This window comes from Apodemus sylvaticus, chromosome 23 (genome assembly GCF_947179515.1).
Source record: "Apodemus sylvaticus chromosome 23, mApoSyl1.1, whole genome shotgun sequence".
In the NCBI taxonomy this organism is placed as follows: domain Eukaryota; kingdom Metazoa; phylum Chordata; class Mammalia; order Rodentia; family Muridae; genus Apodemus; species Apodemus sylvaticus.
The window spans coordinates 4,965,059-4,991,516 of NC_067494.1; the positions used below are offsets into that span (position 1 = coordinate 4,965,059).

Here is a 26,458-nt window from a genome sequence, read left to right on the forward strand (position 1 = left end):
AAGTTGTGCTTTGAAAGCAGATAGCAATAGATAGAATTTTTCTCTCTTCACCCTTTGTCAGTGCGATCATAGACTGTAAGCACCCAAGAAGGAATTAAAGTTAGATGATAACTAACTAAATAAATTACACAAGGTGTCCTCTGGCTTTTAAAATGGCTCCATAAGCACAGCCTATTTTATTTATTTTGTTTTATTGTTTGTAAAGTCATTGTCAAATTAGGAGAACTTTGCATGTTGGTGTTGGGAAATCAGGTACAAGAGTCACTTTTCTCTAAGCTCTTGTCATTCCCTGATTTGCTTAGGATTCATACAAATTACAATGTAGGTTATTTAAAATTAACCTCATTCCCGAGAATATATATTTTCTAAATACATCAAAGGTTACTATTTGGAGGTGTGGTCTTTTTAGAACAATATATGTGGTCTTGTTGGATTAGGTATGGTCTTATTGAAGGAAATGTGCCACTGTGAGGGTCAATTTCGAGGTTTCTTCTGCTTAAGCTCTGCCCAGTCTGGAATCAGGGCATCCTGCTGGATGACTGCAGAAAAACAGAACACTGTCTGTTTTAGGATTAAGATGTTGAACTCCTGGCCCATTGAACTCCAAGTCTGCCTGAACACTGCCATGCTTCCCACCATCATTATAATGGACTAAACCACATTACCTGTAAAGTAGCCCCAGTTAAATGATGGCCTTTATATGAATTTCCTTGTTCTTGGTGTCTTTTAAAGTAGTGAAACTATGACTAAAACAACATTCATTCCTGGTGATGTTGTCATAATGTCAGGGGTCAAGAGTTGGTGGCAGAAAGGACTTTTCAGTCTTAGGGGAGATGAGTCATGACAAGAATTCTTGAGAAAGAGATGGTTACATGAGACAACAGGCAGAAAAATCTACATGTTTGTTTTGTAGCTTATATGTGTTCTTTTGTTGTCTTCCCTAGAAAGCAGTTTCCTTCAATCTGTTAGATAATGTTCTTATACTTTATTTTTACAGAATGATTGGTTTTCTGCATAATCATTCTTCTTGTGGTTTTGTTTTAGTTTTAATATGAAATTTCCTGAACAGGCTCATGCATTTGAATATGTAGTCTCTAGCTGATGACCCTCGTTTGAAGTCATATGACCCAGCTAGTTCAGTTAAGTCACTAGAGAAAGGCACTTATTAACTATAACCTTTTCCTGCTCGAGTCTCATGTTCTTTGCGTCCCATAACTCCAAGTGAGAGGCATCAGACACTCATGCTTGATCCATGGTATGTCATGGCATCCCCATCATATTGAACTATGTGCTCTGAAACTGTGAACCCAAATAATTCTCTTCTCTCTTAGGTTACCTCTGCCATGTTGTCTGGTCCAAGGAGAAGAAAAGCAACAAATTCGAACACTGATACAGAGTAGTAAAATTGTGGTGAGAAACATAATGACATAGTTTGTGAACCATTGACTCTGGATTATGTGCATACTCGGGAGGTGGGGCAGCAGGGGCCTGAAGCAGTGAGACAGAGACCTTTGGAAATCATCGTCTATCCTGTGCATTCTCTCTCTGAGAGGATACAATATGAGAAATTTGAGCCGAAAGGACTCTTTACAAATGTGGGTCAATGACGGAAACTCTAGCAAGTACTTAGAAATTTAGTGAATCATAGTTCAAACCTGATTAAGTGGATGATCTCTATTAGTAATTAGGTTTTATGAGATTAAAATATTTAAGTTGAATGTCAGTATTGGTTTCAAAATGTTCTGGAATTTGGTTAAACATCAGTAAAATATGTTGTTCTGTATTTTAACATCAAAACAGCCATACAAGCTTAACGTCAGTTTATTGATTTCTTTGTCATTGACCAGTATCTTTATATCTTAAGTATTAAAGAACTTAAAATTTATGAGATAATGTCAAAACTAACATTAATTCATTACTAGAAATGCATGCAGAAAATCCTAAAAAATTGAACAATAGGCAAAACGCCCAAATCATAGATCTAGAAGATTTTGATCATACTCATTTTTCTCAATTGCTTGTGGCCAAAGGCAGTTGTTCACAATTCACAAAAGATTTTAGGTCTTTAGGAGATAATTCCAGGAACATTTCAAAGGCTTGTAGAAATAATTCCCTTGCAAATTTTGTACTCATGAGATTTTCCCATAGAGTCAAAGATAATGCTCCTAAAAGAGATTAAAAAATATATATGAGTGTTTGTCAATTCCTTAAAGAATTTCTTACTTCCATTTGGTAATATCCATTGATCATATTTATTTATTTTCTTTCAATCATTTAACATTAAAATCATCAATACACAAAGAATATTTGATTCACTGATACTATTATCATTTTCTAATTTCTAACCTGAAAGTTTAGTATCATGCTTTTTAAGTGGCTGTGCCACAAATTATGAAACTAAATACACATGGACTGATTCTGTGATGTCAATCAAAGCTCATAAAACAATTCCATAATCATAGTAAATTCATCAAATAAATTACTGCATGTCTATGAGAAAATGATTCTAATATAAATCTCCCAACTGTTATACACCAACTGAAGGCGGGGTTATTGTTCACTGAGTGAGGGAGAGCAACCTGGTGACTGGCAGTATCACACTACAATCAAGATTGACATGAGAAGAGAAATCATTTGCACTGGGGCACCAATGTATTTTGTAGATCTGATATTCTATTACAAAAGTTTTCCACAAGGTTGAAGATAATAAATTTGTGCCTAATTTCCTTTATTTATAATTTAGACACTGAAAATGCCCATTTACATAATGGAAAAAACATATATGTGTTTAGTGTGGGTCAAGGTCCGAGGGTACAAGTGTAAAATGAGGATGACATGGTAATTTTCAAACAGTTAATGAAGTCAGTTTTTCACTCTACTTTTGGCATTGTGAAGCAAAGATTTTAACCTTTGTTAAAAGAATCTGATGAGTCAATATTAACTTAAAAGTATCTGGTGAGTCAGGTAGACAGTGATTACATTAATGATGGAATCCTTTGAAATTAATTTGTCTTCTTTAGACTTGAGGATTAAATAGAAGAGATTAAAATTGAGTGAAATAATGACTATACACCAACATATATGTTCATATTACATATTTAACTTAATATTACAGATGTCAAGGATCAATGTGGCACTTTAATGCAGGGTCACATCATAAATTTTTAAAAATGTGGTTGATAAATGACTTTACTATTTATCAGGAGTAATTACTGCTAATGAAACTCACAATATGCCAATAGAACTTCATAACATTTTAAATGTATGCTGGTATGATGATATCTCTACTTAAAATAGTTTATCCACACTTCTAGCCTATATAGTTCTGATTGGTTTCCCAGTACTCTTTTAAAATTTTTACCTGAAAGTCTGTCAATATCACCAAGAAGATTGAGTGTTACCAGGACTTTGTTCTGAAGAGGAGTGAAGTCAGGGATAAAAGGCGCTATGCTAGTATCATCAAGGACTTGTGGAGGCAGACCCCTCTGAAAGCTGTGTGCTCTATTCAGGGTTGTAGGAAGATGTGCTGCTCCTAAATAGTACACAGCAATAGGCCAGTTTTTTTCAAAATTTGCTTCTTGGTCAGAATAGAGGTCATATCTAAAAGATAATAGACAAAATTTCAACTAAGATTTATTTCCAAGGAACCTAAGTCTTTCTATGCAGAAATCATCCACTACCAAAAAATAAAATCCAAACATTATTTGGAAAGAAGTGTGAAAATACTGTCCATTTGGCCTGTTCCAGGAGTTTTAAAGATAGCTAAATAAAATATAAATCTATTAATGTTGGTCCAATTAGTCACCTCTTTTTAATATTGTTCTTTCCATTTATGGCATTCCTTATGCACACTATGTGAAAACCATGGAACAAACATACTAAAAACATGTTAAAAAAACTATAGTGTGCATATGTAACAACAAATACAAACAAGGTCTAGTGACAGAAGCTAGCAATTCTCAATTGCCAAACAAATCTGGAAGATTGTGATCAAGGTAATTTTCTGCTGCCAGATCAGGATACATGAGATCCATTTTGTAAATTAATAAATCAATTAATCTGTTAACAGAAAACAAAAATAGAAAGAAAACAATAAATCATGTTTGTTACTACTTGTTAGCCTTGGCTGAAGAGACTAATGTACCAAAAGTTATTTCTGCACTCTGAGAGCTTTAACCTTTCTATGATTTGTAATTTTTTTAAAAGGAAGATTAGAAACTGCATATGCTGGCACATGCCTTTAATCCTAGCACTTGGGAGGCAGAGGCCCCAAGTAAGAGAACTTCCAAGTGAGTTCAAGGTCAGCCTGAAAAACAAACAACAAAACAACAACAACAACAACAACAACAAAAACCAAGGAAAAAAGAAATGAAGGAAAATGAAACAAAGAAAAAGTTTTTAGGGTAAGTAGAAATTGAAAGCAACATGAGGAACATGCTAGAAAGGGGGATTGGCATACATTTGGTTTTCAGTGGTGGATTGACAAGTGCTTGCAGTTCCAAGTGCTCATTCAACTAAATAAACACCTAAATCTGTGAGCTTTATTATATTTTAATTTTACCTAAGTTCATAGAATACAATTTGTGAATATTGATCCACTTCCTAAGGTATGCCTTGATTTGATATAAACACAAGTGTCTTTTTCCTTTCAAATGAAAAAAAATAGTAATAGCTGATTTTGAGATTTGCAGCAACTAGATCTTGAGTTCGCCATTGAACTGGGGATTGAAAAAATGTTTGTTGTTCAGGGCAGCTGGCCACAGGCTGTCTGCAGTCAAAAATTACTCATAATTAAATTACAAATAATCTGGAAGATTTTCTCAAACTCTAAGACTCACAAGTATGATCAGTGTACAAAACCTCTTCAAGCACTCTGGTTTTTTGAATGCTATTCTTTACATTTAATAGGAAACTCAGTTAACCAGACACCATGGGGAGCCATTAGTTATAAGACATCCTGGAACACAAAGTGTAGCAGAAAATGAACCAAAGCAAATATATTTACACAAGGTAGAGTTGACTAGGGAGAGATCAAAGCAAATTTCATCATTGAATATTAGGGGAAATGATCAACAATATGAAAACTACCTCACATCTTCTGCATTCAACTATATCCTCAGACAACAATAAAGTTTATGCATAATAAAGTATCTCAAATGTTTCCAGCTACTCTTCATCCATCTTCGACTGTCTGGAATCTGAGCCCCAGCAGGGAAAATATGCCAAGAGAGAAACAGAAGGGAAATGCAGGGGAAGCCATGACACAGGAGAGGCAAAGAGAGTTCCAAGAGATGAGGACGGATCACCAGGACAGCTCCCAACACCTGGAAAGATGGGAACCAAAAAGTCACTCAGAAACAGGTCTCATTTGAAAAAAAGTCTATGAACAGAATTTTTGAAGCTTTGACCAAATTTAGAAGGTGGTTCTAGCTTGTCTGTTTGGTGACCAGAAATGTTATAGACATTTCTTAAGAAATAAAAACCACAGACATGGTTGAACTCAAATAGAATAAGATACTGACAGTATGTATCAAGGCCAAAGATGTTAAAACAGGAAGCATAAACCAATGGACCTCAGAGACATACCTTTTCCCCAGGAATTTCATGTTGAAGGAAGACAGGCTGTAAAGAATGCCCTGGACTGACCAGACATATTCACCTGGCAGGAAGAGCTTTCTTGCATTCTGAAGGTGTATCTATCTCTCAGTTGAGCTAACATATACGTATTCCTATATATAGGAAGTATTTGTCTTCCTACAAAGCTGCAAGACATCTCCAGGAAAAGTGAAACAATCTAGGAGACTTAAGCCCTTGTTTAGAAAAAGTGAACATAAACTTGTATTTTCTATAAATTCTTTTTTTCTAGTTTCTTTTCAAATATGGGAAAGATAAGGCAGAATTTGAAAAACCAAGCAACAATGTGAGCAGTGATTTCAAGCAAAAAAAGTAAGCCCCACTTCTCAGCACAATGAGCAGCACTGAAGAACTGTATCCAGACCACACAGGTTGCACATAGTATGAGGATCATAGGAGTCAAACCTTGTCTTCCTATGGAGAGGGTTCATGGCTGATACTTGAAACAATAAAGAACAAAGTTCTATAGGTTTGGTTGAAGATATCCATGGCAATAGCAGGCTTTGCAGTAGATGACTGTCATCTTGGCAACTTCAAGAGCTAGAGCTACATCATGTTATCACATGCATACAGGAAGATAAACACTTCACATCTACACTGTGGTGTGTACAGGTTGACATGAAGAACAGGCAGACTGTGTTACTGTAGTGAGACATTATCTTAAGAAAAATTAGATCTACTTCCGACTTGAGCTTTGTACAAGGAGATAAGAATGGATTGATTTGCATTCTTCTACATGTCAACCAACAAATGAACCAGCACAATTTGTTGAAAATGTTGACTTTTCCCCACTGGATGGTTTTAGCTCCTTTGTCAAAGACCAAGTGACTATAGGTGTGTGAACCATAGGTTCATTTCTGGGTCTTCAATTCGATCCAATTGATCTACCTGCCTGTCACTATACCAATACCATGCAGTTTTTATCACTATTGCTCTGTAGTATAGCTTGAAGTCAGGGATGGTGATTCCACCAGAGGTTCTTTACCTGTTGAGAATAGTTTTTGCTATCCTGGATTTTCATTATTCCAGATGAATTTGCAAATTGCTCTTTCTAACTCCATGAAGGATTGAGTTGGTATTTTAATGAGGATTGCACTGAACCAGTACATTCCTTTAGACAAGATGACCATTTTTACTATTATTCCCACCAATCCATGAGCATGGGAGATATTTCCAACTTCTGAGATCTTTGATTTATTTCTTCAGAGACTTGAAGTTCTTGTCATACAGATCTTTCACTTGCTTAGTTAGAGTCACACCAAGGTATTTTATATTATTTGTGACTATTGTGAAGTGTGCCATTTCCTTAATTTCATTCTCAGCTGTTTATCCTTTAAGTAGAGGAAGGTCACTGATTTGTTTGAGTTAATTTTATATCCAGCCACTTTGCTGAAGTTGTTTATCAGGTTTTAGGTGTTCTCTGGTGGAATTTTTGGGGTCACTTAAGTATACTATCATATCACCTGCACATAGTGATATTTTGACTTCTTCCTTTCCAATTTGTATCCCTTTGAACTTTTGATGTCTAATTGCTCTGGCTAGGACATTGAGTACTATATTGATTAGGTAGGGAGAGAGTGGGCAGCCTTGGCTACTCTCTGGTTTTAATGGCATTGCTTCAAGATTCTCTCCATTTACTTTGATGTTGGCTACTGGTTTGCTATATATTGTTTTTACTAAGTTTAGGTATGAGTATTACTGGCAAGGATGTGCAGAAAGAGGAACATTCTTCCATTTGGGGGAGGGGGGATTACAACTGGTACAACCACTCTGGAAATCAGTCTGGCAGTTCCTTAGAAAATTGAACATAGTACTGCCTGAGGACCCAGTCATACCACTCCTGGGCATATACCCAGAAGATGTTCCAACATGTAATAAGGACATATGCTCCACTCTGTTCATAGAAACCTTATTATAATAGTGAAAAACTAAAAAGAACCCAGATGTCCCTCAACAGAAGAATGGATACAGAAAATGTGGTACATTTACATAATGGAGTACTATTCAGCTATTCAAAACAATGAATTCATGAAATTCTTAGGTAAATGGATGAAACTAGAAAATATTATCCTGAGTGAGGTAACCTAATCACAAACGATCACACAGGGTGTGCATTCACTGAGAAGTGGATATTAGCATAGAAGTTTGGAATACTCAAGATACAATTTACAGACAACATGAAGCTCAAGAAGAAGGAAGACTAAAGTATGGATATGTGATTCCTTCTTAGAAGGGAGAACAAAATAACCAAGGGAGGAAATAAAGAGACAAAGTATCAGCAGAGCCTGAAGGAAAGGTCATCCAGAGACTGCCCTACCTGGGGATCCATCCCATATACAGTTATCAAACCCAGCCACTCTTGTGGATGCCCACAAGTGCTTGCTGACAGGAGCCTGATAAAGCTGTCTCTTGAGTGGCTCTGCCAGTGCCTGACAAATACAAAGGGCGATACTTTCAGCCAACCATTGTACTGTGCCAGGGTCCCCAAAGGAGGAGCTAAAGAAAGGATCCAAGGAGCTGAAGGGGTTTATAGCCCCAGTGGAGGAACAGCAATATGAACCAACCAGTACCCCCAGATCTCCCAGGGATTAAACCATCAACCAAATAGTACACATGGAGGGACCCATGTCTCCAGCAATATATGTAACAGAGGATGGGCTTGTTGGACATCAATGAGAGGAGAGGCCTTTGGTCCTGTGAAGGCTCGATGCCTCAGTGTAGGGGAATGCCAGGACAGGTAAGCCAGAGTGAGTGTGTTGGTGAGCAGGGGAAGTGGAGATGGGATAGGGGGTTTTCAGAGGGGAAACGAGGAAAGGGGATAACATTTGAAATGTAAATAAAGAAAATGTCTAATAAAAATATAAACAAAAGAAGAAAAAGACAAATAAAAGAGAGCAGAATGGATTACAGCTCTCCAGAATGGCTTGTTATGGATACATGAGACCAGGAGTTGGTTTAATGACAAGCATCATAAAACATCAGCATAGAACTCTGAATTTCTAAGAATGGAGGAGAAGAAAGATAGAGGGAGGGATAGAGGAAATAAAGCAGCGTGTGCCCAAGTAATGAGCAGCAGTGTTGATAGGGGTGGAGTACGTGAAGACAGGCCCCTTACTGCATTGTTGTAAGTTACTGCACTTTGAAAGACAGGAGCATGTCAGGCTGTGATTTGCTTTAGGCAATTTCAACTTCCAAAGTAGGAGTCCATTTCGAGTACAAATTTGAGGCAGAAAACAATCTGGATCCTGTCTGTGAACCGAGCAATCACCTTCGGAAAGGACCAGTCATGGCACTCAGACTGAGAGTAACTGCTCTTAGGCAAATGGATGGAGCTGGAGAATATCATACTAAGTGAGGTAACCCAGTCTCAAAAGATCAATCATGGTATGCACTCACTAATAAGTGGATATTAGCCTGGAAAACTGGAATACCCAAAACATAATCCACACATCAAATGAGGTACAAGAAGAACGGAGGAGTGGCCCCTGGTTCTGGAAAGACTCAGTGTAGCAGTATAGGGCAAAACCAGAACAGGGAAGTGGGGAGGGGTCGATGGGAGGACAGGGGGAGAGAAGGGGGCTTATGTGACTTTTGGGGAGTGGGGGACCAGAAAAGGGGAAATCATTTGAAATGTAAATAAAAAATATATCGAATGAAATTAAAACAAAATATAGAGGGAGGGAAGAACCTGGGTGACGGGGGAGGGAGTGAAAAGGTGGAGCATGATCAGGTATTCCGGGGGAGGGGTGATAAAAGAAGTGAAGCCTCAAGAGCCAGCAGAATGAATGGAAATGTGCAACCTTGGAAGGTATGTAGTAGAGACCTGGGTGATGAGAGAATCTCAGGACACAAAGATGAGATCAACAAAGGGGAGAGAGAACTTTTAGAATCCACCCCCAGTGGAAAAGGCATCAAGTGGAGCAGTGGTGTTGCCATTCTACAGTCAAAAAGTCTGATCCAGAATTGTTCCTAAAGAACTGAAGGGACAAAAATGGAGAAGAAACTGAGGGAAAGGAGGTCCAGCGACTGATCCTTATTGGGATCCATCTCAAGAGGAGCCTCCAAGGCCTAACACTATTACTAATGTTATGGTATGCTTACAAACAAGATCCTAGCATGGCTGCCTTTAGAGAGGCCCAACTGCAGCAGACTGATGCAGATGCAACTACTTATGTCCAACCAATGGACTGAAGTCAAGGACCCCTGTGATTGAATTAGGGAAATGTTGGAAGAAGTTGAGGAAGAGGACAACACCATAGGAAGACCAGCAGGCCGAACTGACTTATATCACCAAGATCACTCAGACACTGAGCCATCAACCAGGTAGCATACATTAGCAGGTCCAAGGCCTCCTACACTTATACAGCAGATGGTTGCCTTAACTGGCCTGAGTGAGGGAACATGCACCTAACCCTAGAGACTTGAGGCCCCAGGGAGTGGGAAAGCCTGGTGGAGTGGAGTGTGAGGTGTGTGTCAAAGGGTGTGGGGACATCCTCTTGATGACAAAGGAGGAGGAAAGGGTTGAGAAAGTATCAGAGGACAGAACACGAGAGGGATAATGACTGGTCTGTAAACAAAAGATTACCAATAAAAAACAAACAAACAAACAACAACAACAACAAAAAAACCCTCACCATGTACAGACTTACCATCTTAGAGCAACAAAACTTGGATACTTCAGCATCTCAAGACCATATCAGAAATATTAGTCATAAAAGTTATTGAAAGCATCAAACCACCAAATGTTTAAATACAATAAACCAAACAAACGAAAACAAAAACAAGTAACACTTCAGGATCTTATATGAGAAAGGAAAACTCTTGATAGCACATGGCAATACCACTGGTACCACATGCATTATGGGACCTACACACAGGCTGTAAACTCTTGTTGGTCCATTATTTCAGGTCAGAAAGGTACCCACTTCTTGAAATGTCCCACTTAAGTATTTAACTGCCCCTACTTCCCACCCTGAGTCCTCCTTGGATTGGAACCAGCTCTGCTTCTTCAAACTTCTACCAGCTAAATGGTTGGATTCTTTAGGAGCTACAGAGACTGCTTGGCACTCTTCACCTCTCTATAAATATGTGTCTGAAAGATAACAGGTATCTGGGAATGAACATCAATAATCAATAACGAAGGTAAGGAGACTGTGATTGTCTGTCACCATAAACACTATGTAGTTAAAAAATAGTGTTACTATTTTGTCCAAGCAAAATTTGTAGTATGTGTAGTATGTGGCACATTATAAGAACAAAACTGACCTCACATATAAATTCTGGAAATTAAGGTAAAATACAAGTATATCTTTTTAAGTTTCTGATGTTGCATTTTTGAAATGGCTTAAATAGTGTAGAGTTTTCTGTTTTTTAAATTATTTCATTAATTTTCTGAGGATGAGATGTAAATAACATCATTTTTTTCTCTCCTCCCTTTCTTCCCTCCATGCCTTCCTATACAGGCTGCACCAGCTCTCTTCCAAATTCATGGCTTTCATTGTTAGCTGGTGTGTGTGTTTGTGTGTGTGTGTGTGTGTGTGTGTGTACTGGAGAGACACAGAAGCCTTGTTTGGATTCAGCAATTTTTTAATATAGGTGAGAAAGAAAGAGATATGAAACAGAGATTTTGCTCAGTTCACTGGCTGTAGCTATGGTGTATATCTCCCGAAAATTGTTTCTTCATCAAAAGAAGTGAACCCACAGTTCTGTTCCATTCATTTATACTTATTTTTATGTACTATAGGAGTTTAAGCATATTTATATATTCAATATGAGTTTTACAAATGTGAGAAAAACATGAGTAGAATTTATCTTTTATATCCAGGTTGTAAGGCCCATAAACTAGAGGCAGCAGACCCTGAGGAAAAAAGAGATGATTGGGAGTTTAAAGGAATGTGAATATGAGAATTTGTCTCCAGTAGTTATATGGTATTAAGTGCCAATTGAAACTGATAAGACCCAGACTCTGTGCCAGTAAAATGGAATAAAGATAAATTTATGTTACATTAAAAATTTAATGGTTTCTTTTTATTTTTCTTAACAATAAAGAGTTCTCAATTGTTACTTATTTAGTATATGGTAGTATTGTAATAATTGTATTTTAAGGATAAGAAAAACCAAGGGAAAAACCTGAAGTTCAGTAAGTAGATTGCAATAATCAAACCAATATTTTGCTACAATTTGTAAAGATAGGATCCTGATAGTTACATAATTTAATAACCAAAAACTTCATGATGTTCTATTTAGAGAAACTTTAAATGAATTTGGCCTGTCCTAAATTCAAAGAATTTGGATGTACAAAATGGCAAGATAATGGAAATATATCTAGAAAGAAAAAAACCTCTATAATCACTATAAGTTATAATGTCTTCAATATTTGTGATTCCTGTGCTTAGAGTTGTATTGTTCTGGGGCTGGATAAGTAGCTCAGTGGTTAAGAGCACAGATGCTCTACCAAGACTAGCCACTTGGTGGCTCACAACCATCTGCTCAGTTCCAGGATATCAAATGTTTTTGATTGGCCTCCAAGAGAACCAGGCATGTAAGCAGTGCACAGAAACATACATGAAGATAAAGCAATAATATGAATAAAAATAAAATCTATAAAGTTTTATTTTTCTATTGTTTTTATTGATAGAAAAATGTAAGTTCTCTAAATGTGGAAAAGTTATTTATAACAAATACTACAACTTGACCACCACCATTCACAAGATAATTTAATTCCCTTTCTCAGGGTTTATCTGTATGATGAGTACATATATACCTGTATACTTATGAGTGAGTGTATATGTATGGTGTGTGGATGTATTCGTATGAATGTATATGTGTGCATGTGTTTGTGCCTGTGTGCTGTGTGCTGTGTGTATGTGTGTGTGTGTGTGTGTGTGTGTTTAGAGGAGTGTATATGAATATGGAGGCCAAAGTGGAACCTCAGGTCTGGTCCATCTGTGTTTTCTTTAAACAGGGTCTCCCAGTGACTGTACTCACCGTAAGGCTGGGCTAGCCAGTGAGTTCCAGGGACCCACTACTTTTTAACTTCCCAACATGGGTATAACATATATAGCACGATCCTTTTTTCTATTACGTGAGTTCTAGAAGACAAATTGATGTCTTCTTGCTTGCATCGAAGTAAAGACAGGACAGGTTCTCAAGCAATTGGGCCAACTGAGCTATGCTCCCAGCTGTTTCTCAGATATTGTTTTTCTTTTTCTACTCAAAAATATATTCTAAATGTGCCCTTCAACATCATCATCAGAGATTAAACTTATAATTATAATTATAATTATAATATAATCTCTTATTATTAAGATTAAAAACCATGATTATTCTAGAATAAAAAAATGAGTAAGGCCTGGATTTAAGACTAAAATCTAGGTGTGTGTGTTAAGAAGAATCCATGCATGGTTCTCTTGGAGACAACTCAAAAACATTTGATTTCCAGGAACTGAGCAGAAGCTTGTGATCCACCAAGTGGATTCTGGAAATCAAATCCAGATCTTCTGGGAATAAAACCTAGTCTCTGGTTGAGTGACAGTTCAGGTACTGTGTCCATCAGATTGGCCTGTGAGGTATTTTTATAATTGGGAATTCATGCAATTGGATGCAACACACTGTAAGCAGGACCATGACTAAATAGGTAGCCTTGAGCTACATAGGAAAGTTTGCCAAACAAAATGAAGAGAGCCAAGTAATCTGTGTCACTCCATGGTCTCTGCTCTGCTTTCTGCCCTCATGTTCTGCTTGAGCTCCTCCCTGGCTTTCCTTTACAATTGACTATAATTTGTAAGCTGAAACAAACTCATTCTTTCTTAAGCTTCTTTTGGACATTTTAATTAAATCATTGGAAAAAATCAAACTGAAACAGAGACAAAAATATTTCTTACCTGTCTACAAAGGCATTGATGGGATACTCCAAGGATAAGGCATGAGCATACCATAACTTCTCCAGAAGACCGTCAAAGTCACTAGAAGGCAACTGCATGTACTGGAGAATAGAGAAAATAGTGTAATATGGGCAACTCTCCTAAAATTCACCCAGACTTAGAAATATGAGCACTGGCATGAACCAAGAATGCTAGTACTCTATGCTATACTTAGTGCCCAACAGCAAATAACAATACTAGTACTTTTCAGTAAAGCACATCATTGAGCTGAAGTGAGATCCAAGTATCTGTAGAGTATCCATCCTTTATATCTGACATGGCTGCTGTCATTTTTCCTATCAACATTAATACATTTTTCGCAAAATGTTCAAAGAAATGAGTTGAAAATTAAAGTATATCAAAAGTAATGAGTTAACCATTTAAAATTAGTAAATATAGGGGCTGGAGAGATGGCTCAGTGGGTAAGAGCACCTATTGCTCTTGCAAAGGTCCTGAGTTCAATTCCCAGCACCCACATGGTGGCTCAAAACCATCCATAAAGAGATCTGATACCCTCTTCTGGTGTGTCTGAAAACAACCACAGTATACTTAGATATAATAAATAAAAAAATCTTTTAAAAATAGTAAATATATATTTAAATCACTAACTTTTAGCTTGTTCTATGTTTGACTAATGTATTTCATTCTGGTCATTAAATAGTTTGTTCAGAACAACATACCATTATTTAGCTTCAACTACAAGTGAGTGGTTATTAATTCACTTTCAATAAAGATAGACTTATCTAAAATAAGTCTATGATCCCAATTCTTGTAATATGTCACAAATAGCCTAAAGTCTCAATTATTCACAGACTTATTTAATCTCTACTAAAATTATCTGCAGGCTAGACGTTTGTGGTATTTTTGTCACTTGCATTGAGAACAAATGGATTTTGCATGAGTACTAAATGAGAATGGTGGGTTTCTCTGGCATGTACTGTATTTCTATACCAGTTCTTAGAAAAATATCTGCGTATAATTTACATTTTACTATTAAGAAAAGCATACAGCAAATTAAAAAAAAAGTCATTCACAAAAGACTTTCACCATGTGAATTCTCCTGGCATGTATGAGGAGTGTGATTTAAAACTTAAATGACAAACCTGAAAAAAGTCTCTCCATCTCTCCATTGTTTCAGGGAAGGCAGATTGACAGCCAGAAACATCATAACAAAACCTCATCTGATCCTTGGGTGGTGGCAAGATTGTGATTTGATTTGGAGATAGCTCCATGATTCCAGAATCAACAGCAGCAAGGAAAGGTAACACACTCAGATAATAATTTACATCTGTGAAAATAAGAGGCTGGTTAGACTCAGAACCAGTGCAAAAACACAGAGCAATTTGTTTTTAGGAGTCATTAAGTCATTAAGGGATATTCACAGATCCTGGATGCTTATGAAATTATCAACTAAAATTTTTTGCTGAAAATCAACTTATGGTTTAATACTCCTATATCATGGGTCTGTATATGCATAGTGAAGTGTCATCAAATTTTAAGAAAGGTAATTTTAATGAATTCCATAAGAATTTTATTTCAAAGCATCGAATAGAAAAGGAGAGGAATGAAATCTATCCAATTGTTCTCATAGCTGTAGATTTCATCAAATATAAAGCATAACTCTCAATTTGGAAAATGCATATTTTATATTTTACAACTTACTCTAATTTATATGCAGAATATTACTAATTATTGTATCCTATTTCTCTAAAGTATGAACTTTTGACTGGCAACCTAATAGGCTTCAAGCTTCCCGGTTATAGAGAAACACATCTTGCAGATTTAACTATTTTAATTTAATTAGATAATATGCTTATACTCATTCTTAACATTTTAAATTACAAAGCAAATAAAACTAAATTGTAATTCAAGAACTGTTTACAAGTCTGTTTTTCAGTTTTTGAAAGAATTACTCAATTTAGTGAGAGGGAAAATATCCTGCGGTTCATAATATTTATGAGTCACTCCACAAAAAGTAAAATTTAACAGTGTCATTTATAACCATTGGTGAATTATTCTAAAAAATTTCTATATAAATTCATTTAAAAAAACACACCATGAAGGAATTAGAAGAACTATACAAATTGTTTTTAGTATTGCAAACCTAATTAAAGCCTTAGTTATAGATTACTCAAACAAAGTATTAGTCTGGCATCTTTGTGAGTTTCAGAATTTAGCATCTTAATTCTGAGCAAAAAAAGAAAAGCATTCTTAGTCTCACTTGGAAAGACCACGTTTCTTTGTGAACCTGCAATACCACCAAAAGTGTTGCTCCCTAGAGTCTCTGCTCTTTGTAGTTCCCTGATTCAGTTTTTCTTTGAAAAGTCTGACTACGTCCTAAAACATTATTACATCCCATTTGATGCATCATCTCTGCCTCATGCCATCAATTCATCTTGAAAAAGTTGCAGTGCTATTTTTATTTTGTCTCTGCCTCTAAAATTCAGCTTAAATACATTCTTTGAAGAGTAAGTAAAATTTTGCTATTGAAGAGTACCTACCAGCCCACCAACTGTTCACAGAGACATACAGACTCTCTTCAGGTTCAGTGCCATTGCCTATCATTTCAGAGGGATCGGCTAATCTACCTAGAGGACAGAGAAGGCACAGGTGTATTTGTTTATCATGCACATCTAAAACAGTTGAATGCATGCATTCAATTTATAAGTACCAAAAAATTCAAGTTATTTATATTTTACTTACCATCTTTTTAAATATTTAGTTTCTCAATTTCATCCAAATTATATTATTCTTCACTGACATCAAACTCTTGAATTTAGTGTTTATAGGCTACAGACAGTTTTACTTATATAATTTCACATTTATTACCTACACTACCTCCTAATAAAAATATTAGGAGCAATAGTAACATAGAGGAAAACAGAAGGGTAAGTCAAACCAAATCTTTGACTACATTTTCTAAAGTCCATGACCTTTTTTGAAAAAACATCCTGTAATGTTGGAGATATCAGTATTCAGTACATGTGAGAATTCTAAGGTAAGAAAAGTTTTCAAAAGCATTTCTACATGTTGACTATCTGTTACATAGGCATCAGAACTCAGAAAATGATCTCTCTTTTCCCCACACTGACACCGCTCTCTCCCTGCCTTCTCCTCCCCTCCCCCCCTTTCTTACTTGCTGAAGTGGCAGTGAATAAGCCAGTTAGGCTGGGCACAAGGTGACAATCTTCTCATCACTGCTTCTGTGGCAGAATTCCCCCTGCTCAATCTTTTTAAATACTAGAGTAGCAGGAAGCCTGTGATTGGACGGGGAAAAGGGAGGTGGAGCTGAGAGTTGCAGGGAGGAGTGTCTGAGGAGAGGGAGAAGGAAGCAAGATGCAGGACTGGTGGGAAGAAGATTCTGATCCCTGGTTTTAATAGGCACAGTAGTTATGAATATCATACAGGAATAGAGTAATTGGGATAATTTGTCTGATCTAGGTGGGCAGTTTGCATTGTTATCAATTGGCCCTGAAATTATTGTGTGGGCATCATGCGTATTGAGAATTTATTGATACATGAATCTGACTGATGAGTTGTTTCTAGAGTTTTGTTTTACTGAGTTAGTGGAAGGTGGGACCGTCAATCATAGGGGGATTATGACTGAAAGGGTAGAGGTGGCACTGAGGCAGTGAACCAGAGCTGGGAAGACTGTGATTGGTTGCTACATGCAGCTAGCTGTGGAGGCAGCTGAGTTGGTGGGCAGAAAGCAGCTAGAGTGCAGGAACTTGGCGGTTCTTTTTAATATTTTCTGCAAAATTCTTCTGTCAGACAGAATAAACTATCATTTTTTACACCAGTATGTGACCCCAAACATCTTCCATATGTATACACTGCAAATAGTTCGGGCTTACACAAAGAAGTAACCCTTGGCAAAGATCACCACTAGTAAGGAAATACTTATTTGTAATTTTATGCTTATGAACAGGAAGTTTTAATTAATGCTGTCAAGAAGATTAATTTAATCACCTCCTGTGTCTAATGAATATCCCTAGTCTGTTTATAGGGACATGAAGGAATGTGTAGATAGCAGTGGTGTAGTAACTCTTTCGAAAATCATCAAAATAGAGAAAGGATGTTTCTTTCTGGTTGTTCTTCATGCCTATATGTCATTGAAGAGTCTGAAAGTAACAATAAATTCACCGGGGAAGAATTTGTGGGTACTGGCTTTTACAACCAGAAGAAATATTATGAGGAAATTGAAAACAAAACAAAAAGAATCACTTTTCAAAGGAATCTGTGTGAATATCTTGGAGTTACTATGGGGTGAGGAAACAGCAGGGGGGGGGGGGGTCCAGCCTCAGCAGGGACATCTGGAAGGCACATAACGAACAGACACAGACTACTTTTCAGGTACAAAACTGAGAGCCAACTTTTCAAGGCTTAAAGTTGATCCCTCTTCCTCTCCCTCTCCCTCTCCCTCTCTCTTTCCCCCTCCCTTCCTCCCTCCCTCTCCTTCTCCCCCTCCCTCCCTCTTCTCTCTCTTCTCTTCTCCCTCCCTCCCTCTCCCTCTCCCCCCTTACTTCCTCCTTCTCCCCCTCCCTCCCTCTTCCTCTCTCTTCTCCTCCCCCCCCTCTTCCTCTCTCTCCCTCCCCTCCCTCTTCCTTGCTCTCCCCCCTCCCCTCCCCCTCTTTTCTCTCTTTCTCTCTTTCTCTCTCCTTTCTGTTCTCTCTTGCTTCCTAGCTTCTCGCAGTTTGAGGCTGCATGCACTCTGCATTCTCCTGCGCACTCTGCATTCTCCTGTGCACTCTGCGTTCTCCTGTGCACTCTGCATTCTCCTGCACACTCTGTGTTCTTCTGTGCACTCTGCATTCTCCTGTGCACTCTGCATTCTCCTGTGCACTCTGCATTCTCCTGCACACTCTGTGTTCTTCTGTGCACTCTGCATTCTCCTGTGCACTCTGCATTCTCTTGTGCACTCTGCATTCTCCTGTGTACTCTGCATTCTCCTGTGCACTCTGCGTTCTCCTGCACACTCTGCATTCTCCTGTGTACTCTGCATTCTCCTGCACACTCTGCATTCTTCTGTGCACTCTGCGTTCTCCTGTGCACTCTGCATTCTCTTGTGCACTCTGCATTCTCCTGAGCACTCTGTGTTCTTCTGTGTACTCTGCATTCTCCTGCGCACTCTGCATTTTCCTGTGCACTCTGCATTCTCCTGTGCACTCTGCATTCTCCTGTGCACTCTGCATTCTCCTGTGCACTCTGCATTCTCCTGCACACTCTGTGTTCTTCTGTGCACTCTGCATTCTCCTGTGCACTCTGCATTCTCCTGCACACACTCTGCATTCTCCTGTGCACTCTGCATTCTCCTGCACACTCTGCGTTCTTCTGTGCACTCTGCATTCTCCTGCGCACTCTGCATTCTCCTGTGCACTCTGCATTCTCCTGCACACTCTGCGTTCTTCTGTGCACTCTGCATTCTCCTGCACACTCTGCATTCTCCTGTGCACTCTGCATTCTCCTGTGCACTCTGCCTTCTCCTGTGCACTCTGCATTCTCCTGTGCACTCTGCATTCTCCTGCACACTCTGCATTCTCCTATGCACTCTGCGTTCTCCTGTGCACTCTGCATTCTCCTGCACACTCTGCGTTCTTCTGTGCACTCTGCATTCTCCTGTGCACTCTGCATTCTCCTGCACACTCTGCGTTCTCCTGTGCACTCTGCATTCTCCTGCACACTCTGCGTTCTTCTGTGCACTCTGCATTCTCCTGTGCACTCTGCATTCTCCTGCACACTCTGCGTTCTCCTGTGCACTCTGCATTCTCCTGCACACTCTGCTTTCTCCTGTGCACTCTGCGTTCTCCTGCACACTCTGCATTCTCCTGCACACTCTGCGTTCTCCTGTGCACTTGCATTATCCTGTGCACTCTGCGTTCTCCTGTGCACTCTGCATTCTCCTGTGCACTCTGCATTCTCCTGTGGGCTTTTCTTTTCTCAAACTCCCACACTCCTACACACCTCTGTGTGTTCCCCTTTCATTCACACACACACACACACACACACACACACACAGACGCGCACACACACACTTTTCACACACACACCTCACACATACAGCATGAACTCTCCTTACACACACACACACACCTTTCATATACTTTCCTCATACTCTCTCCACTCACCCCATCCACACCTCACTTCCTCTCTCAACTAGCTCTCTTGCCTTTTTCTTGTTCCAATCTTTTATTGTTACTCCAAAATCAGGTAGAAAAAAAAATTGTATAATCATTGCCAAAATAAATTTAAAGAAATAACCATATCCCAAAAAAGGACCAAGAATTACAGTTGTTCCCCAACGTTTTGAGCTTACCCTATTCTTAGGCCTGTGGCCATAATAATAATAATTGCAAACTTATCATTAAACTTTAACTTTTGATTTATTATACTTCTGAGATCAGAGCTCAGAGGTCAACTACTTGCATTTTCCTGTGAAGCTCTAATGATAAATGGCATGGGCAAAGCTGCCAGGCAGTGGCCAGAAAGAATCAAGTTAACCCTTAACTCAACAGTTCCTCTAGATTCCTGCCTCTGCTCATTGCACATAGTGACTCTCCTGAGAGTTCCAGTATCTTGGCTAAGTTTTACTAATATATAATTTTATGCATCCTAGACTCGCCTATCTAAAACCACTCTCAAATGTACAAAACTTACTTCCTAACTTCAATAGCTTTTTTCTTTCTTGTGGTCTCAGTGTTGGCTCTGTTTCACTTTCTTACATTTTTTTCTAAGTTTCTTTGTAAGTCAAACATTAATCTGTAACTGCCATTATACATTTATTGCATTGTTTCCAGGTTGAGGGCACACAGCATGTACCTGGGCTATTAGGACTGTGCTGTGCTGTGTCCTATGCCTCAATATTCAACTGTCTAAGAATCATTATATCAAGAAACATCTAGTTTCGCAGAATTGACTAGAGCAGGAGAAAGAAATAGTAAAGTCAGAAAGTCAAATATAATACCATAATTATGCACACCAAGGCCAACTGAAAAGCAGTCACACACAAATGAAATCTATACAGCTGTTGTCCGAGGCTAAGGTTAGGAGAAATGGGAACAACTGTATTTTTATAAAGAGCTGCCATGGGCTACTGAGATGTCTCCATTCTGGCCCACTCAGGTAGTCCCTTATGTCAGATGGCAAGTACACTGGAGGGATGTTTCTCCTGCTTCTCAGGATCCCAGATGCCATACGTTCTTTACAAGGAGCTACAGCATGCATTTCTGAGATGTCTTCATCCTGGTCTGCTGTGGGCAGTCCCTGTCATGGTATGCTGCTCCCAGCAAAACACCATGATCAAAACCTACTTGGAAAGGAAAGGTTTAGCTTACCTATCCTGAACCGTCATCCATTGAGGAACACCAAGACAGGAGCTCAAATCAAATTAGAACCTGGAGGCAGAAGCTGACATAGAGACCTTGGAAGAAGTTTACTCCTCATTGCTTGTTCAGCCTAATTTCCTATAGAATCCAGGACCACCAGCACAGGGATGACGCCATCCACAATGAGCTAGGCCTGCTCACATCAGTCACTGATTAAATAAAAGACCTATAGATTTGCAGTGTATGGTCATATGAAGACATTTTCTCAACTGAAGTTTCCTCCTCTCAGATGACTTCAACCTGCGTCAAGTTGGCAAAAAACTAGACAGTGGTATAAGATAAGGAGAATCCAGTTTTCCTAATACATCAGGAATACATTGGTATATAGAAAATAAGTGTCTTTCTTACCTGTTTGATACTGCCAGCCAAACTGCAGAGGCAATCCCCACAGAAGATTTTGTTCATTTTCTGGACCATATCTTGCAAAATACATGGATGTCTCGTTCAATAAGATTCTGTACATCCCCATCCTGTCAGTGAATACCCAAGGGTTAATTATGTGCTTCCCACCCTCCATCCTGTAGTCACTCAACTGCTTAGGGCTGTCTTCCCATAAAGGAGGGTATGGAGTGGAGTTATTAGAGATCTTTGCCATAGCTGCAGAGAAGCAGGCAGCCAGTGCCCAGACCCAGGAAGCCAGGACAACCATGGTGCCAAACTGGTAGCCAAGTGTCTGACCAGGCTTTTATTGGAGAAGGGAGGAGGAAGTCAGGATTTCTTTTCCCTTTATAAGTAAGTCGTACTATTTTCTAGGCAGAATGCCAATGGAGAAGAAATGTGTATCTTGGTAATTAGCATTAGAGATAATGAAGTTTTATCTTCTTTTCATCAGCAATACATGAGATCAGAAACCTGAGCACAGGGTAAGTCTTGTTCAGATATTGGATAATGCCATTTGTTAATGAAGAAATTCCTCTAGGACTTTTACTGAGTACATTGTAATTACAAATTACATTATCAATGGCATTAAATCAGAATGCTAACCCCTCCTAAAATGTGTTTACATAATTCATGGAAAATATTGAATAATTTGATGTGGAAATACTGATACTTTACTAATAATTTCTGGAGGTGTCCTAAAAAATACATGTGACAGTTATGGTCCACCTTTCTGTTTCTTTCTTTTTTCTTGATGTGTATATCACAGGATTGCCACGATGAAAACTTCTTTTTATTGTATTTTCTTTATGCTAAATATATGAAAGTGTTCACTTATTCTTTTACCTACTTTTTACTAGTGAAATTTTGTGTAGTCTTTTGAAAATAATCAGATTATGATTTCACTATGGAACTTTCTGTCATTATTCTGTCTATAATGTCATCTCTACTTTCAAGATGATCTGAACAAGCTGACACTTTTCTTCTTCATAATGCTACATGTTTCTTTATTTCATCCTCATCTGCACATAATTTAGAAATTATATGGCATAACTTGTGCCTGAAAGAACTTGTCTATATTTTGAATATGATTCTATTGAATTTACAGAAATTATTACCTAGTTATGAAAAACTTGATGGCAAGAAAAATGCAATTGTATGGGGAAGGGGCACAATTCTGTGGCTTCCTCCTGTTCTGTAATTTAGGGTGATAAAGATTTTGATTGCATATTAATTTTGTAAATAAAATACAAAACAGTGATACCTGATACTTTTGCTATCTTTTTATATAAAACTATTTTCATGCTTGCTTCATTTTCTGATAACCTTCATATTCTATTCATTGTCAGTGTTCAGTCCACAAACTTGTGCTCTAACCTTGCACATAATTTTACTTTCATTGTTATGTATAAAATGTGATTACAGCTAAAAACTAAGAATAAAGACAATTATCATAATTTTATATATTATTTTATCCTTTTATTAGATATTTTCTTTGTTTGTATTTCAATTGGTATCCGATTTCCTTGTTACCCCTCTGTACCTCCCCATACCATCACACCTCCCTTTTCTCAACAACTCCCCCTCAATTTCCACTTTCCTGAATGGCATAACCCTAGTCTTGGGCATTAAGCCTTCACAGGACCTATGGCTTCTCCTCTCATTGATGCCTGAAAAGGCCATCTTCTGCTACATATGTAGCTGGAGCCATGGTTTCCTCCATGTGTACTCTTAGGTTGGTGGTTTAGTCCCTGGGAGGTCTAGGGTGTGCTGGTTGGGACATATTACTGTTCCTCCTGAGGAGCCACAAACCTCTTCAGCTCATTAGGTCCTTTCTCTAGCTGCTCCATTGGTGATCCTGTGCTCAGTCTATTAGTTGGCTATGAGTCATGGGTATTTTGATCCACCTTCCAATAAGGATCAAAGTATCCACACTTTGGTCTTCCTTCTTGAGCTTCATGTGGTCTGTGAATTGTATCTTGGGTATTCTGAACCTTGGGGCTAATATCCACTTATCAGCAAGTGCATATCTTGTGTGTTCTTCTGCAATTGGGTTAAATTGCTCAGGATGATAATTTCTAGCTCCATCCATTTGCCTAAGAATTTCATGAATTCATCATTTTTAATAGCTGAGTAGTATTCTATTGTGTAAATGTACCACATTTTCTATATCCACTCCTCTGTTGAGGGACATCTGGGTTCTTTCCAGCTTCTGGCTATTATAAATAGGGATGCTATGAACATAGTGGAGCATGTGTCCTTATTACATGTTAGAACATCTTCTGGGTATATGCCCAGGAGTGGTATAGCTGGGTCCTCAGGTAGTGCTATGTCCAGTTTTCTGGGGAAGCCCAAAACTGATTTCCAGAGTGGTTGAACCAGCTTGCAATCCCACCAGCAATGGAGGAGCGTTCCTCTTTCCCTGCATACTCTCACATTTGCTGTTCCCTGAGTTTTTGATCTTGGCCATTCTGACTGGTGTGAGGTGGAATCTCAGGGTTGTTTTGATTTGCATTTCCCTAATGATTAAGGATGTTGAACATTTCTTTAGGTGTTTCCAGTCATCCAGTATTCCTATGTTGAGAATTCTTAATTTCGCTCTGTACCCCATTTTTAATAGGGTCATTTGGTTCTCTGAAGTCTAACTCCTTGAGTTCTTTGTATATGTTGGATATTAGCCCTCTATCAGATATAGTATTGGAAAAGATCTTTTCACGGTATGCTGGTTGCTGTTTTGTCCTATTGACCGTGTCCTTTGCCTTACAGAAGCTTTTCAATTTTATAAGATCCCATTTGTCAATTCTTGATCTTAGAGCATAAACTATTGATGTTCTATTCAGGAAATTTTCCTCTGTGCTCATGTGCTCCATGTTCTTCCCCACTTTCCCTTCTATTAGATTCAGTGTATCTGGTTTTATGTGGAGGTCCTTGATCCACTTGGACTTGAGCTTTGTATAGGCAGATAAGAATGTGTTAATTTGCATCCTTCTACATGTTGATTGCCAGTTAACCCAGCACCATTTGTTGATAAGGCTGTCTTCCACTGGATTGTTTTAGGTCCTTTGTCAAAGATTAAGTGACCATAGGTGTGAGGGTTCATTTATGGGTCTTCAATTCTATTTCATTGATCTACCTGCTTGTCATTGTACCAATACTGTGCAGCCTTTTCACTATTACTCTGTAATACAGGGTAAGATCAGGGATGACGACTCTACTGGTGGTTCTTTTATTGTTGAGAATCATTTTCACTGTCCTGGTTTTTTTGTTATTCCAGATGATTTTGGAAATTGCTCCTAGTCTATGAAGAACTGAGTTGGAATTTTGATGGGGATTCCATTGAGTCTGTAGATTGCTTTAGGCAAGATGGCCTAATTATTAACCTTGCCAACCCATCAGCATGGAAGATCTTTCTATCTCTGAGATCTTCAATTTCTTTCTTCAGAGACTTGAAGTTCTTGTCATACAGATCTTTCATTTGCTTGGTTAGAGTCACACCAAGGTGACCTTGGGCCTTGAATTCCTGACCTTTCCAAGACTTTTGTCATGAAGAGGTGTAAGATTTTATTAAAAGTTTTCTCAGCATCTAATGAAATGATCATGTGGGTTTTTCCTTTGAATTTGTATATATAGTGGATTGCACTGATGAATTTCCATATATTGAACCATCTTTGTATCCTAGGATGAAGCCTACTTGATCAGGATGGGTGATTGATTTGATGTGTTCTTGGATTCGGTTTACAATTTTATTCAGAAATTTTGCATCAATATGCAAAAGGGAAATTGGTCCAAAGTTCTCTTTTTTGGTGGATCTTTGTGTGGTTTTGGTATCAGCATAATTGTGGCTTCATTGAACGAGTTAGGTAATGTTCCTTCTGTTTTTATTTTGTTCAATAGTTTGAAGAGTATTGGTATTAGGTCTTCTTTGAAGGTCTGACAGAATTCTGCGCTAAAACCATCAGTTCCTGTCCTATTTTTGTTTGGGAGACATTAAATGACTGTTTCTATTTCTTTAGGGTTTATGTGACTGTTTAGATGGTCTATCTGATCTTGATTTAACTTTAGCACCTGGTATCCATCTAGAAAATTGAACATTTCATCTAGATTTTTCCAGTTTTGTTGACTGTAGGCTTTTCTAGTACGATCTGATGATTATTTGGATTTCTTCAGTATCTGGTGTTATGTTTCCCATTTCATTTCTGATTTTGCTGATTTGGATACTGTCTCTGTGCCCTCTGGTTAGTTTGGCTAAGCATTTATCTATCTTGTTGGTTTTTTAAAGAACCAGCTCCTGGTTTGTTTTATTCTTTGTATAGTTCTTTTTGTTTCTATTTGGCTGATTTCAGCCCCGAGTTTCATTATTTCCTGCCCCCTACTCCTCTTTCATGTATTTGCTTCTTTTTGTTCTAGAGCCTTCAGCTGTGCTGTCAAGCTATTAGTGTATGCTCTTTCCATTTTCTTTTTAGAGGCACTCAGCTATGAGTTTTCCTCTTAGCACTGCTTTCATTGTGTCCCATAAGTTTGTGTATGTTGTGTCTTCATTTTTATTAGATTCTAAAAGGTCTTTAATTTCTTCCTTTATTTCTTCCTTGATCAAGTTATCATTGAGTAGAATGTAGCTTAGTTCCCATGTGTATGTGGGCATTTTGTTGTTTTCATTGTTATTGAAGGCCAGCCTTAGTCCATGGTGATCTGATAGGGTACATGGATTTATCTCATCCTTCTTATTTATGCTGAGGTCTCTTTTGTGACCAAGTGTATAATCAGTTTTGGAGAAGGTACCATGAGGTGCTAAAAAGAAGGTATGTACTTTTGTTTTAGGATAAAATGTTGTCTAGATATCTGTTAAATCCATTTACTTCACAACTTCTGCTAATTTCACTGTTTCTCTATTTAGTTTGTGTTTCTCTGATCTGTCCATTGATCAGAGTGGGATGTTGAAGTCTCCTACTCTTACTGCGTGAGGTGAAATGTGTGCTTTGAGCTTTAGTCATGTCTCTTTTATGAATGTGGGCGCCCTTGTATTTGGAGCATATATATTCAGAATTGAGAGTTCATCTTGGCAGAGTTTTCCTTTGATGAGTATGAATTGTCCTTCCTTTTTTTTTATTTCTTTAGGTTGAAAGTCAATTTTATTCGATATTA

At 38.1% G+C, this 26,458-nt stretch overlaps 1 protein-coding gene across 1 annotated transcript; it reads right to left on the reverse strand.

Moving 5' to 3' along the window:
* Window positions 1–2,010: 2,010 nt before the first annotated feature.
* Window positions 2,011–21,587, reverse strand: LOC127674237 (protein LEG1 homolog). The gene is made up of 6 exons (XM_052170053.1): window positions 21,287–21,587; window positions 16,058–16,144; window positions 14,660–14,844; window positions 13,518–13,618; window positions 3,362–3,600; window positions 2,011–2,165 (listed from the first exon to the last, which is right to left on the reverse strand). The coding sequence occupies exons 1-6, from the start codon at window positions 21,585–21,587 to the stop codon at window positions 2,011–2,013; spliced, it is 1,068 nt and encodes a 355-aa protein (XP_052026013.1).
* Between the last annotated feature and the right edge of the window lie 4,871 nt (window positions 21,588–26,458).